The following is a 14,719-nucleotide window of genomic DNA, read 5'->3' on the forward strand; positions in this document are numbered from 1 at the left end:
AATCGAGACGGAGGAACGTTCATCAGTGATGCGGACGATGTCGTGAGCGCGATGATCACCAAAATGACAGAAGCTGCAGAGGTGTGTGTGTGTTTCGGGGGAATTAATAACTTAAAGGAGTAGTTCACTTCAGAATAAACATTTCCTGTTAATTTACTCTCCCTCACGTCATCCAAGATGTTCACGTCTTTCTTTCTTCAGTGGAAAAGAAATTAAGGTTTTTGAGGAACACACTCCAGGATGTTTTAAGTCAAATTTACAACCAAAACAACAACGTCTGAGGATTTTGAGTTTTTCGCCCTACACTACATTTTACGCCGAACCTCTCCAACGTGATTACGCACTGTGTGAAGACGTGCAAGATGAGCATTTGTGGTTAAAGTATTTTTTATTAAATAAAATAGCGGCTGGTTTGTCTAGATGAGACTCTTATTCCTCGGCTGTATCGTGTCGAGACTTTGAAGCTGCACTGAGACTCACATCTGGACCTTCAGCCCGTTGGACCATTGAGGTCACTATATGGAGAACATCCTGGAGCATTTTCCTCAAAAACCTTTTCTTTTCCACTGAAGAAAGAAAGACGTGAACATCTTGGATAGGGGTGTAACTAGGGATGGGAACCGAGAACCGATTCTTCTTCAGAACCGGTGCCCAGTGAATCGATTCCTTGGAACCGTTAGCATGCCTGCGTATCGATTCCGCGTATCGGTTCCGCTCGTTGCAAATGTGTCATGACGTCACACACGCGCTGCGTTGTTTTGATTCAGAACGCGGCAAACATGGCAGAGGCAGAAGTTCGACGCAGAAGTATAATGAGGCCTTTAACGGGACGCCACGTTACTTTCCGACCAGCCATCGCGTGCCGTCTCACACACATTCACTCGCACACACGCACTCACTGCACACACACACACTCGCGCTCACTCACTCACACAAACGCACACATGTTCACTCACACACACGCGTGCGCACATATACACTCACTCACTAGCGCTCACACGCTATCTCTCGCTCACTCATAAGCACACATACACACTCTCTCGCGCTCACTCACACACACACACACACACACAAACAAACTATCTCGCGCGCGCACACACTCTCGCTCACTCACAAGCGCACTCACGTTTTGTTTCAGGTTGAATCCAAATGAGCACTGTTAATATTCCAAAAGGCACAAGCTCTTCCTTGACTGTTTTCAGTCTGTGTTTTTCGTTTTTATGGCACATCATTTTTGTTTTGTTTTTTTGTCTGGACCAATGAATGCGAAGGCACTAAGGCACTCTTCTTGATAATCTTTCAAGGCACACACTAGCGTGCCATGGCATACTGGTTGAGAAACACTGCGGCTATAGGTCCCTGGACTTTCCTTTGAGAAGTAGCTCACCTACTTTTAGGTTTGTTCTGAGGTTGCTACACATAATTTGTGTATATGTGCTCTGTGCTGTGTCTTCTGATCAGATATTAAAGCGAGTTAATACAAACAAACAAATTTGTTCTTATTCCCTCACCCAATGAGAATCGATAAGAGAATCGATAAGGAATCGGATCGATAAGCAATATCGATAATGGAATCGGAATTGTTAAATCCTTATCAATTCCCATCCCTAGGTGTAACGGTTCACAAAATTCACGGTTCGGTTCGATACACTTGATTCACAGTTCGGTACGTTTTAGATACAGCAAAAAGAAAGAAATGCCAGAAAAATGTCCTTGATTTGATTTATTTTTATTAAAACTAACATCATAAAGTATGATTTTTTTTTTTTTTTTGAGCAATGATGGAGCTTTACTTGACTTTTCTTAGGAGCATATAAAACAAAACGGCTCCTTGGACAAAATGAAATGTAATATTGTAGTAGTTCAGATTAACATTTGAGGGCAGCAATTGTATTCATAATGTCAAAATAAAACCGATGTAATGTTACTTGAAAGCTTTACTATTCCTGCCACACTTCCATGGTTACAGTTAGTAGTGTTACTACAGTAGATCATGGTGAATGTTGCAGATCTGGACACTGAATAGTTCATTCATGGCACAATGTTTCTTCCTGGTTTCCACGTCAGCGCTGTTTGATCCGTTAATAACAGAGAAATGTGAGTGTTTCTCACTAGATCTCGCATGTTATTATTCAGTGGCGAATTCAAATGCTTGCTTTACTGGATCTCGCTGTGTAGTAACAGCTGCTTGATCACGATCGGCTCGCGCTGCATTGGTCCACACAGATAACCGGTCCGTCAACCACACAATAATGAGCAGCGCAGTTTCGTTCCGCTTCCATTACATTTGCCATTTGATGTTGGGCAATGTTGTGGTCGCGCCAGCATTTTTCGGCAGGAAAAATGCGCACCGAAAACCGAACCGAAAGCCTCGTACCGAACGGTTCAATATAAATACGTGTGTATCGTTACACCCCTAATCTTGGATGACGTGGCGGAGAGTAAATTATCAGGAGATTTTACTTCTGAAGTGAACCACTCCTTTAATGTCAAGAAAGAGTATTTGTGACATGTTAATTTTCTATGATAAATCAACAGTAACTTGTTTTTCAGTGGGACAGGAATCATGTCTACAGTACCCCACTTACTGTGTGTGTGTGTGTGTGTTTCAGGAGGACCGGACTCTGAACAGTTCAAAGAAACCAGCTCTGAAGAAGCTCATGCTGCTCCCCACAGTGGTGATGCATTTAAAGAAGTGAGTGTTTCCTCGTCTTGTTGAAGGATCAGCGTGTGTGTGTGTGTTTATTAGCTGCACTTTCAGGGCAAAAGCAAACTCCGTTTAGAGTCTTTAGTCGTTATGATATTAGAATAGAAGTGTGATTAAGTGTGTGTGTGTGTGTGTGCAGGCAGGACCTGAAGGAGACGTTTATAGACAGCGGTGTGATGGCTGCCATTAAGGAGTGGATCAGTCCTCTGCCGGATCGGAGTCTCCCAGCACTCAAGATCCGAGAGGAACTCCTCAAGATCCTGCAGGAAGTGAGTCTGTTTAAACACACAACTAATCTAAGTGATGCAACATATATACTTGACATCATTGTATTACACCCTATGATGTATGTATGTGTAAATAAAATGAGTAAATGCAGGTGAAAGTGGAAAAATGGTGCAAAAGTTCATTTATTTCAGTAATTCAACTTAAAATGTGAAACTAATATATTATATAGACTCATTACATGCAAAGTGAGATATTTCAAGCCTTTATTTGATATCATTTTGATGATTTATGAAAAGGTTTTCATAAGCTGTACACCATAATCATCACAATTATAACAAATAAAGGCTTGAAATATCTCACTTTGCATGTAATGAGTCTATATAATATATTAGTTTCACCTTTTTTAGGGGATATATAGGACTGTCAATCGATTAAAATTTGTAATATAATTCATTACACCATGATGTGGCGATTAATTAATCTGATTAATCGCAAATTAATCTACTCAAATTTGGCTGAGAAATTAATCCTAAAAGATCATTTTAAAGTCATTATTGGGTTAAATGAGAAAAGTATTAAATAGGCGTTACAAGGCTAAAAGTAGCTTTAGAAATGTTTTTGTATTTTTATTCAACAACTTATAACATAAACTTTTAGGCTTCAACAGCAGCATTTTTATTTTTGGGGCGAACTATGCCTTTAAGGTTTTTTTTTTTTATTAGTAGGAAAAAAAAATGAAATGATACTCTAAATAAGAAACTAAATGTTAAATGTCTAAATGAGTCGTTTAATCGTTTATTCATGCGATTCGCTCAAACCGCAGATTCATTCAGAAACGAAACACCGCTGTGTTGCTCAGAGACGCGGCACAGTTCTGCTCTGGCTTTATAGATCATATCTTTGCCAAAATTGAGCAAAAACAGAAAAATCTGATTATCTCAAATATTACACACTATTAACTTCTGATTTATTATTTAAATTTAATAATACATTTATTTATTAACCGTTTAACTGCATTACACAGGCTTCATCACACACAATTTGTTGATTTATGTGCTTCTATATATTTTTATTTAATTTATGCATGCATAAATTAAAAAATATATATACACGTGACGTTAATATTTATTTATTTTAATGCTGAAATGCCAATAAACTCAAATACTACTATTATTTATTTATTTGGCGATGGAGTGGGCACCATATTTTTATTAGTATTATCTTCCTATCTTAGTCGTGTTAAGATTGTATAAGTAAAATTAATAAAGGTATCCTGAAGGTTGTAATAAATGCGGTGTGTGTGTGTGTGTGTGTGTGTGTCCAGTTGCCCAGCGTGAGTCAGGAAACACTGAAGCTCAGTGGCATCGGCCGAGCCGTGATGTACCTCTACAAACACCCGAAAGAGTCCCGGCCCAACAAGGACCTCGCGCTCAAACTCATCAGTACGAGCTCTCTTCGTGTGTGTGTGTGTGTGTGTGTGTGTGTGTGTGTGTGTGTGTGTGTGTGTGTGTGTGTGTGTGTTCCTGCTGTACTCTGTGTGTGTGTGTGTGTGTGTGTTCCTGCTGTACTCTGTGTGTGTGTGTGTGTGTGTGTGTGTTCCTGCTGTACTCTGTGTGTGTGTGTGTGTGTGTGTGTGTGTTCCTGCTGTTCTCTGTGTGTGTGTTTTTCTCTCCCGGTCGGGACTTAGACCTGAATTTGTGTGTGTGATGTGATGGTTTGTGTGTGTGTGTGTGTGTGTGTGAGAGAGAGATGGGTAGGTTTAGGGGTCGGGTTAGTGTGTGTGTGAGATGGGTAGGTTTAGGTGTCGGGTTAGTGTGTGTGAGATGGGTAGGTTTAGGTGTCGGGTTAGTGTGTGTGAGATGGGTAGGTTTAGGTGTCGGGTTAGTGTGTGTGTGTGTGAGATGGGTAGGTTTAGGTGTCGGGTTAGTGTGTGTGAGATGGGTAGGTGTCGGGTTAGTGTGTGTGAGATGGGTAGGTTTAGGTGTCGGGTTAGTGTGTGTGAGATGGGTAGGTTTAGGTGTCGGGTTAGTGTGTGTGTGTGTGAGATGGGTAGGTTTAGGTGTCGGGTTAGTGTGTGTGTGTGTGAGATGGGTAGGTTTAGGGGTCGGGTTAGTGTGTGTGAGAGAGATGGGTAGGTTTAGGGGTCGGGTTAGTGTGTGTGAGAGAGATGGGTAGGTTTAGGGGTCGAGTTATTGTGTGTGTGTTTGTGTGATGGGTAGGTTTACCGGTAGTGTAAGGAGACAGAATATACAGTTTGTACAGTATAAAAACCATTACGTCTATGCAGAGTCCCCACAAATATAGTAAACCAGACGTGTGTGTGTGTGTGTGCAGATGAGTGGTCGCGGCCCATCTTCGGCTTGACGTCGAACTATAAGGGAATGACGAGAGAAGAGCGACAGCAGAGAGACCTGGACCAGCAGATCGCCCCGCGCCGCAGACTCAGGTAACACTCGCTCACTGTGATCCGCTAGTGACGCGCCGTCCTGTACACGCCGTACCCGATCGAGCTCGATCCCAATGAAATGTGGATTTAGTGGTTTATTCCTTTTCTAATCCGATCGAGAGAACATGTAAACACTTGAACCAATGTATGAGAATAGTTATTATGTGCAGACATCAGGAAACTGTGTGTGCGCATATCCCGATTTGAAGCCTGTGATGTATAAACACACACACATCAACCCGATCACATGTTTAGCGTTCATGTAAACACTACGTTCATATTCATCAATCGGAATGAAATCAGTGCGATTGAAACACAAGTTGTGTGTGTGTGAACACAGCCAGTGATGTTCTCCTCATCTGTCTTTCATCTTCACTCATTCCTCTCCGTGTGTGTGTGTGTGTGTGTGTGTGTGTGTGTGTGTGTGTGTGTGTGTGTGTGTGTGTGTGTGTGTGTGTGTGTGTGTGTGTGTGTGTGTGTAAGTGAGCCTCAGACGTCTGAGAGGCCGGAGGAGCCCAACGTCTTTGCCCCTGCGCCCAGGTTCAGTGTGTGTGTGTGAGAGCATGACCCTGCCTCAAGTTCAGGAATGTTTCTAACACTTGTGTGTGTGTGTCTGTCTGTGTGCGTGCGTGTCTGTCTGTCTGTCTGTCTGTCTGTCTGTCTGTCTGTCTGTGTGTGAGCATGATTGCGTGCGCAAGTGAGTGTGTGTGTGTGTGAGAGCCTGATTGCGTGTGCACTTGAGTGTGTGTGTGTGTGTGTGAGAGCATGATTGCGTGCGCAGGTGAGTGTGTGTGTGAGAGCATGATTGCGTGCGCACGTGAGTGTGTGTGTGAGAGCATGATTGCGTGCGCACGTGAGTGTGAGTGTGTGTGTGAGAGCATGATTGCGTGCGCACGTGAGTGTGTGTGTGTGAGAGCATGATTGCGTGCGCACGTGAGTGTGTGTGTGTGTGTGTGTGTGTGTGAGAGCATGATTGCGTGCGCACGTGAGTGTGTGTGTGTGAGAGCATGATTGCGTGCGCACGTGAGTGTGTGTGTGTGTGTGTGAGCGAGCATGACCCTGCCTCATGTTCAGGAATGTTGTGTGTGTGTGTGTGTGTGTGTGTGTGTGTGTGTGTGTGTGTGTGTGTGTGTGTGTGTGTGTGTGTGTGAGAAAAATCATTCTATTCTTTTATTCAATCAAACTTTCGAGTGCAAGAAGATGCGAAAGTGAACTTGATTTATTATCATTATTATTTGTTTATTTAGACCGGGGACAGACAGATAAACTTAAACACTCGTCTGATGTGTGTATCAGTGTTTGTAGCTAAAGCTAATTCACAACACTTGTCCCTAGTAGAGCTTTTAGTTCAAAATAAAAACACAGACTAACATTATTAAATTATATGCAAATTAAATGAAATGCAATGAAAAGAGGAAAATGTCCGTCTCAGCAAGTTTAATTAATATAGCCTGTACATTTACAATTGTACTATAAAATAAAATTATTACATTATATTTAGGAAATTCTAGATTGTTTTTTACTGTGAACTGTAACAGTAGTTCGATTTGATATGTATATATATATATAAAAATGATTGACTACTTAAATATAAATAGTCAGTATATATAAATATTAGTGCTGTCAAACGATTAAAATATTTAATGGCATTAATGTCATAGTTAACTCGCGATTAATCTCATTAATGTCATAGTTAACTCGCGATTAATCTCATTAATGTCATAGTTAACTCGCGATTAATCTCATTAATGTCATAGTTAACTCGCGATTAATCTCATTAATGTCATAGTTAACTCGCGATTAATCTCATTAATGTCATGTTAACTCGCGATTAATCTCATTAATGTCATAGTTAACTCGCGATTAATCTCATTAATGTCATGTTAACTCGCGATTAATCTCATTAATGTCATAGTTAACTCGCGATTAATCTCATTAATGTCATAGTTAACTCGCGATTAATCTCATTAATGTCATGTTAACTCGCGATTAATCTCATTAATGTCATAGTTAACTCGCGATTAATCTCATTAATGTCATGTTAACTCGCGATTAATCTCATTAATGTCATAGTTAACTCGCGATTAATCTCATTAATGTCATAGTTAACTCGCGATTAATCTCATTAATGTCATGTTAACTCGCGATTAATCTCATTAATGTCATAGTTAACTCACAATTAATCGCACATTTTTATCTATTCTAAATGTCTCTTGATTTCTTTTTGTTCCATTATTTTTTCCTCATTTTAATGCTCTTATCAACATGGAAAAGTGGATCGGCTTGCTTTGTGCAAATGTTTTTTTATTGAAAACAACATTGGCATAAACTGTGTTCAATTTCACACGCACATTCTCACTTGGAGCAAATAATCTCTCACATAATGTAACACTGTCCATCAATAAAAGGGTGAAAGAAATACTGACGAGGTAACGTTACTGATGTTGACGAGTTAGCGTAGAAACGCATCAGTGTGTGTGTGCTTGACCATCAAGTGGTGTTTAGACTGGACGTGACGCGATGATAGCTCAGTTCACAACGACACAACACACAGATCACTTTGGTCTTGTCAATTGAACCATTTGGCAACTTTTTAAAAGTAAACTTTACATTCAGAATCTTATTGGCGTCCATTTCGGCGTCTCGCGCTCATCATTCATCCACTCAAAACGTAACGTTCAGACGAGAAGGCTCGTATTTAAAATTCGAACACATTATTGTCTATGAGTGTACACACACCAGCGGCGCCATTCTGCGTTTTTATTGCTGGCCATAAACTGAGAGTGCGCGTCCGATGTGCTAGACGAGTTGTCCTAGACGCGGCTCGGCGCTGCGCTTCTCGTCCACTCTTTGGCGGGTTCGCACATCTATGGGTTCGCAAGCCCTAACCAGTGTGTGCGGCGGCTGTTGTTCTGTTTCTTGTCTAGATCCGCTGTGGTGTTGTAGTTTTAATAACATTACTAGTTGTTGCAAAAGCATGTGAAAAAAATTACAAAGTTTTCTAGGCGTTAATCTCGCGATAAAAAAATTGACGCCGTTAACATGGGTTTGCGTTAAAGCCGTTAATACCGCGTTTAACGGACAGCCCTAATAAATATATATAAATAGTTAGTGTATATATAAATATAAATAGCTAGTTTCAAATATCATTTATTTAATCAGACTTGATTCAAACTGTGTTTTTATTTCTTAAAAAACTGGATCAAATTGTTCTATCGGGTTTTAATTGATTGTATTCCTTCAGATTTGTTGAATCGTTCTCAGTAGTGATGCGTCCTGACCTTTGACCTTTTTGTCCTGATCACTCCATTCACATTCCCTCTCATCTTGAGCTCTTTAAACTGTGTGTGTGTGTGTGTGTGTGTGTGTGTGTGTGTGTGTGTGTGTGTGTGTGTGTGTGTGTGTGTGTGTGTGTGTGTGTGTGTGCGCGCGCGTGCGTGTACACTGAGGTTTTGGTATCCAGGTGAATGTGATCATACTGGGCCGTCTGTCATCCGACTCAAACACTGACCGCATGTTTGCCTGAGCGTATCCCATGATGCATCTGTTCTCCGTCTCAGTGTGTGTGTGTGTGTTCCTCCACAGCTCTGGTGGACAGACTCCTCGCAGAGATCTGGAGAAGGTGCTGACGGGAGAGGAGAAGTACGGCTCCACACTTCCTTTATTTCTCTCTGTACTTTAGTTTTCATAGTGAAGTGAAGCTTTCTGAAAGATTATAAAGCCAATTTTAATGTGTTTTTTTATTATTAGCCTATAGAGACTACCATCATTTATAAATATGCTACAATTTAAATATATTATTTATTATATAAATGTTTGTAATGTGTCATTTTCTTAAGATTAAGTACATTTTATTGGTTTTCTTTATATATTATTTTATCTTTTGTGATAATCTCCACTTTAAAAAAAAATATGTCCCAGCTAGTTTGTAATAACTATTCAATTATTATAATTTAATGTTCCATTATATAATTTTATTGAGTATATATGTATTGTATAATTTGTGTATTTCATTATAATTTAATATTTAATGCAAATTATTAATGTTTTATATTATAATTGTATAATATAATAATAATAATATTATAATTGAATATCTTATTATAATAAAATGTATTTAATATATTACTATAATTTAAAATTATTTAAAAATATAATTTGTGTAATTCAGTCATTTAATATATTTATTAATGCAAATTAATTAGCATTAATTAATTAGCAGAAATTTAATATATTGAAACTATGCATAATATTATTATTTTAACCTATTATATAATTTATTCATTGTTCTTCAATCTTTATTAATGCTAACTGATAAATTATTATAATTTAATATTTTATTATATGAAAATGCATTTATTATATTATAATTAAAAATGTATTAATATATAATGTTATATTTGTATTGCTAATTAATACAAATATTATCATTTAATATATTGTTTTATTATAAGTAAAATCGAATACAATTATAAATAAATGTATTATATAATTTGGTTAATTTAATGTTTCTTAATGCTAACTAATGAATTATTGATTTTAATATTTAATTATATTGAAATATACAAATTATACAATGCATTAAAAAATTATATACATTATTTAATATTTAATTTAATCCTAATTAATAAAAAGGATTGATTTAATATTTGATTATATTAAAATATACAAATTATATAATGCATTTAAAAATTATAATATATATAATATATATACATTATAATTTAATATTTTTCTTAATGCTAATTAATGAAAATGATTGATTTAATATTTGATTATATTAAAATATACAAATTATATAATGCATTTAAAAATTATAATATATATATATATACATTGTAATTTAATATTTTTCTTAATGCTAATTAATGAAAATTATGGTAATTTAATATTTTATTGTATTTAAATGTATATTTTATAATATATTATGCAAATGATATAATAGTTAATTTTGTATTATTGTTAATAAATCTCTCTCTCTCTCTCAGGGCGTTAAGGCCGGGTGACCCAGGGTTTTGTGCGAGGGCTCGTGTGCCGATGCCGTCCAATAAGGATTACGTGGTTCGGCCCAAATGGAACGTGGACGGAGACTCAAACCGAGTAAGTGGGCGGGGCATGTGTGTGGGGGCGTGGCTGAGAAATGATTGACAGGTGTCTCTTGCTCAAATCAAGAGTGAGAGGAGTTTGCACAGGATGGAGACGTTTCTTTATCTGACTTAAACAAATAATGATATATAGAGTTTGCCAATTTCAATTCCTCAAGTTCCCCCCTCTGATTGGCTGAGGAGGTTTTTTGACTGTTATGTGATTGGTAGACGAGCTTAAGGAAAGGCCTCAGCCTGATGGAGAAGCACAAACGGCGTTTTGCGGAGGAGAGAAAGCAGCGGCGCCCACAGGGTGCTGTGAAGATCAGCATCGAGGGGAACCGAATGCCCCTGTAGTTCCTGGTCCCGCCTGAGGGGGCAGTAAGTGTGCATGGCTCTGCATGCTGCACTGGAGACAGTGTAGTGAAGGAGAGACCCCAACTAACACCAGGGGCGCTGTCACCCGGCGCGACGCAAGTGTGTTTCGCTCATGTAAATAGCGAGTCCGCCACGTCGCGAGCGCAACTGGCTTTTAAAGGGAATGGGAGATGAGACTCTGATTGGTCGTTACGCCCAAAACAAACCCGTTACTCATTAAGAGAATAGATCCTCTTACACCAGTGCGCCGGGAGCGCCGACCATTTTTCCCGTCGCTAAACTAGCAAAAGTGGATTTTTGCTAGAGAGAAAGTAATAAAAACATAACGGTTTATTAAGTCTTTACACACCACTGAAAACACAGTTATGTTTATGATATTGCATTTCTGTCAACAGATCCGCATAAATATTACACACTGCACCTTTAATGAAAGTTACTGAGACTAATTCCTCCATTGGTTGTGGATGTTTCTTACCATAAACGGACGAAGTAACCGTCCCGAGAGAGTGTGTGTGTGTGTGTGTGTGTGTGTGTGTGTGTGACTGTGACACTATCAGCTCTGGTTGATTCTCACAGAAACTGGCTTGTGTTTTATTGTTTTGGAGGCAAATGCACATTTTTTATTGGCTTGATCTTTCTTTTAGTATTTAAGTCGAGCGACTTTGCTTTTAGTAATTTCCTGTTTATTTTATTTAAAATAAAAGGATTGACTTTTGCTTATAAAAGTTTCCTTTAATCTTTTTTTTTTTTGGCTTGTTTTTGCTTGAGAGAGTTTCCTTTTTTTCTTTTTTTCTTATTTATAATGTCCTATTAAAAAAAATTTGAATAACGATTTTTAATTAGCTTGTAATAGTTTCCTATTTACTTTTTTTGATACATTTATTATTAATTATATTATATTTACTTGTAATAGTGTACTATGTTTTTTAAAACAATATTAATTTAAAAAAGATACGTTTATTGTAAGTTTTCTAAAAATTTATTAAAAAAACTTTTTTTTTATTTGCCTTGTTTTTTCTTGTAATAAGTTTCCTTTTTTATTTATATCAAATATTGATCTTTTTAATTCTTTTTTAACATGTAATAGTTCCTTATTTATTCTTATTTTTGTTCATTGAAAAAAATATGAAGATTTTTTTTTTTTGCTTGCGTTTATTTTTTTCATTAAAAAAATATAATTTTAATTGCCTTGATTTTGCATGTAAAAGTTTGCTATTTATTCATTATTTGTTAATTTAAAATTATCATATTTTTTTATAATTAAATAAAATTATATATATATATAATTTTTTTTTTTTTTGTAATCAAATACTAATAATGTATTTTGGTTATTTAAAAAAAAAATCAAATATTTTTAATTGGCTTATCGCTTATAGTATTAAAAAAAATTATTTAAAAAGTATGAATATATTTTTTAATTGCCTTGTTTTTGCTTGTAATAGTTTCCTTTTATTTATATATAATAAAAAAAAATTAAATAGTTTCCTATTTATTTTAGTTAATTTAACACAGATTGAGTAATGTTCCTCAGGCTTGTTGTGCACCAGTTCTCCTCAGTATACTTGTGACCGGTGTGTTTGACTCTTCCTCTCTGTCGCTCAGGGTCCGATGAAGAAGGGCATGTCGCGAGTAGATAAACAGCTGCGCCGCTTCGCCGACATCAAGCGGCTGACGAAGACGGGACACGCGGTGAAGATCAGCGTGGAGGGCAACCGCATGCCTCTCTGACCCCCCCACTCGCTCCTCCTCTCCTCTTTCTGTTGTGTTTCCTGTCCAATGTTGCCGGCTGAGCGCCAGATCTCGCGTGTCTGTGCTGTAGCTATGCCTGAGTTCGCGTAGCTGCGCGTTTAATATGTATTCAGAGCCCAGAGAGATGAACTGGGAACATTATGCGTTTGGTTCTGATGTATCTTTCATAATAAAGAGTTTCCATGTTCTACATTTTACTCATGTGCTCCCTGCTCTTTTCTTATTTGCTCTGTCAAATACACTGTGTACAATGCAAACGTGACACAAATGTAGGTAAAACCATAATGTAATTTTATTGATCATTAATAACAAGGTTTGTTCATCTGAAGTACTTGCACAACACTTCCTAAAAAGTCTCTTGGTTTGATAAACATGTGAATGTCATTTGATTAAACTGATCAGGAGGCGATTATCCAAAACAAGCTTTAACCAATGATATTACACAATAAAATATTAAAAGTATGACTAAAGAATCATGTGTCTGGAAGATTTTGAACTTTACACGGTTGCAGAAGCAATTCCTCAATATCCAGAACTACTGGAAATTTAAATGAAATTCACTGAAAATATTTTCTTCCTGGCAAATATATGTTGTAAGCAGCACGGCTTAAAGAAAAGTATATTTCAAATTGAATTTTTTTTTTTTTTTTCAACCTTTAAATGCCAAAACTAAATATACTTCATGGGGGAAATGCGTTGGCAATCTTATAGTACATTCTGGCTAAATGCATTTTTTTTCTTTTTCAAAAGTATTTGGACAAATATATTTAGATTGAAAATATTTTTTGAAAAGTGACCAAAATATTATGAAATATTACTTATGAAAAATATATTTACGTCCCTAAAAATAAAAAAGTATATATATATATATATATATATATATATATACATTTTCTATATATAGTATGTACACACACACACACACACGAAGGGACACGTTTTTGCCCATTTTTATTTTTAAGAGTTATTGTATTTCTTGCATATCCATGTCAGACATGTTTTTCTTTGTATGAAAATTTTAGAGCCGAAAAAAAGATGCACTAAACAAGCAAAACATTGGTAACACTGTACAATTTAATTAGTTAACATGAACTAACAATGAACAATACTTCTAAAGCATTTAGTAATCTTAGTATATTATTAAAATCAAAAGTTGTGTCTGTTAATATATATTTAATGGAGCGAAAGATACACTGAAAAAAAAATTGTGTAGAAACATTTTCGCTCTAAAAATTGCAAGTAAATATCAATTAATTACACAAAACAATTAAAGTATAAGGATTGAAATCATATTTTTTTTGTATAACAGGCTAATAATCTTTGTTTTATTTACAACTTCCAAAAACATTTTTTTTACAGCATAACAAGAACTAACAATGAACAGTTGCATTTTTATTATTAAAGCTGCAGTCCGTCGTTTTTCCTCTTTGTCGCCATCTCTGTTAGAAATCTGCAATTGCAGTTATTCGCGGAATTATTAACTGTGCGTGGGTAGTAAATCGGCATGAAACAGCGCGGATGAACACAATGTATTGAGGAGAACCTGTCGCGTCGCTGTGGATACTGTACTGTCATCAGCAATCTCAGAGTATACTTTTTGAAAGTGTCAACATTAGAATTTTCATCGGTAAATGTCATCTGAACAAGTAACATTCACTTTTGTTCTGACCAAATTCGGGGGGTGGGGGGAAGCATTGCAGTAGATATCATGCTGATTAAATCTAACGATTGCTTATCACGTCAAAACGTGAAAAATATATTTTTTTCTGTAGCCACTCTGAAGTCCGAAGTCTTTGGGTTTTACAACTGGTGAATCTCCAGTTGTCACTGGTGATTGTCGCTTTAAACTTTCGGGATCCGCCATACCAAGTGCTAAGCTAAATCTCCTCCATCATCCACACACGCTAGCCGGGGACTCCTTCTCTATGTGTACAGAAGTGACGTAATGACGCAAAGACATGCTCGAAATTCCCGCGGAAATCCACCAGTACCACTGGAATTAAAATCATTATTACAAGCTTACCGTTTTGAATCGAGGTAAGGCAAGCAGATCGTTTTGAACACTGGCTGGTTACGTTTTTTTTCCAAAATGTCTTTTTTGATATTTTTAAACCCAAAAAAGTGCCG

The 14,719-nt window shown here is 36.9% G+C and overlaps 1 protein-coding gene across 4 annotated transcripts in view; it reads left to right on the forward strand.

Moving 5' to 3' along the window:
- The window catches only part of iws1 (interacts with SUPT6H, CTD assembly factor 1), a 22,660-nt gene extending 9,601 nt beyond the window's left edge, over positions 1-13,059 (forward strand). Inside the window, exons 8-17 of one of the 4 annotated variants that reach the window (XM_079610243.1) lie at positions 1-81; positions 2,613-2,695; positions 2,847-2,976; positions 4,260-4,377; positions 5,270-5,381; positions 5,865-5,921; positions 8,967-9,023; positions 10,370-10,481; positions 10,697-10,846; positions 12,446-12,789. The exon at positions 1-81 is cut by the window's left edge and continues 70 nt beyond it. In XM_079610243.1, the coding sequence (XP_079466369.1) occupies positions 1-81; positions 2,613-2,695; positions 2,847-2,976; positions 4,260-4,377; positions 5,270-5,381; positions 5,865-5,921; positions 8,967-9,023; positions 10,370-10,481; positions 10,697-10,822 (876 nt within the window). In that variant the 3' untranslated portion in view covers positions 10,823-10,846; positions 12,446-12,789. Of the gene's footprint in view, positions 82-2,612; positions 2,696-2,846; positions 2,977-4,259; positions 4,378-5,269; positions 5,382-5,864; positions 5,922-8,966; positions 9,024-10,369; positions 10,482-10,696; positions 10,847-12,445 lie in introns of all 4 variants that reach the window. The other 3 variants (XM_079610245.1, XM_079610242.1, XM_079610244.1) reach the window with 3 other exon arrangements.
- Positions 13,060-14,719: the final 1,660 nt, after the last annotated feature.

Source organism: Phoxinus phoxinus (genome assembly GCF_949152265.1).
Source record: "Phoxinus phoxinus genome assembly, chromosome: 4".
Taxonomy (NCBI): Eukaryota; Metazoa; Chordata; class Actinopteri; order Cypriniformes; family Leuciscidae; genus Phoxinus; species Phoxinus phoxinus.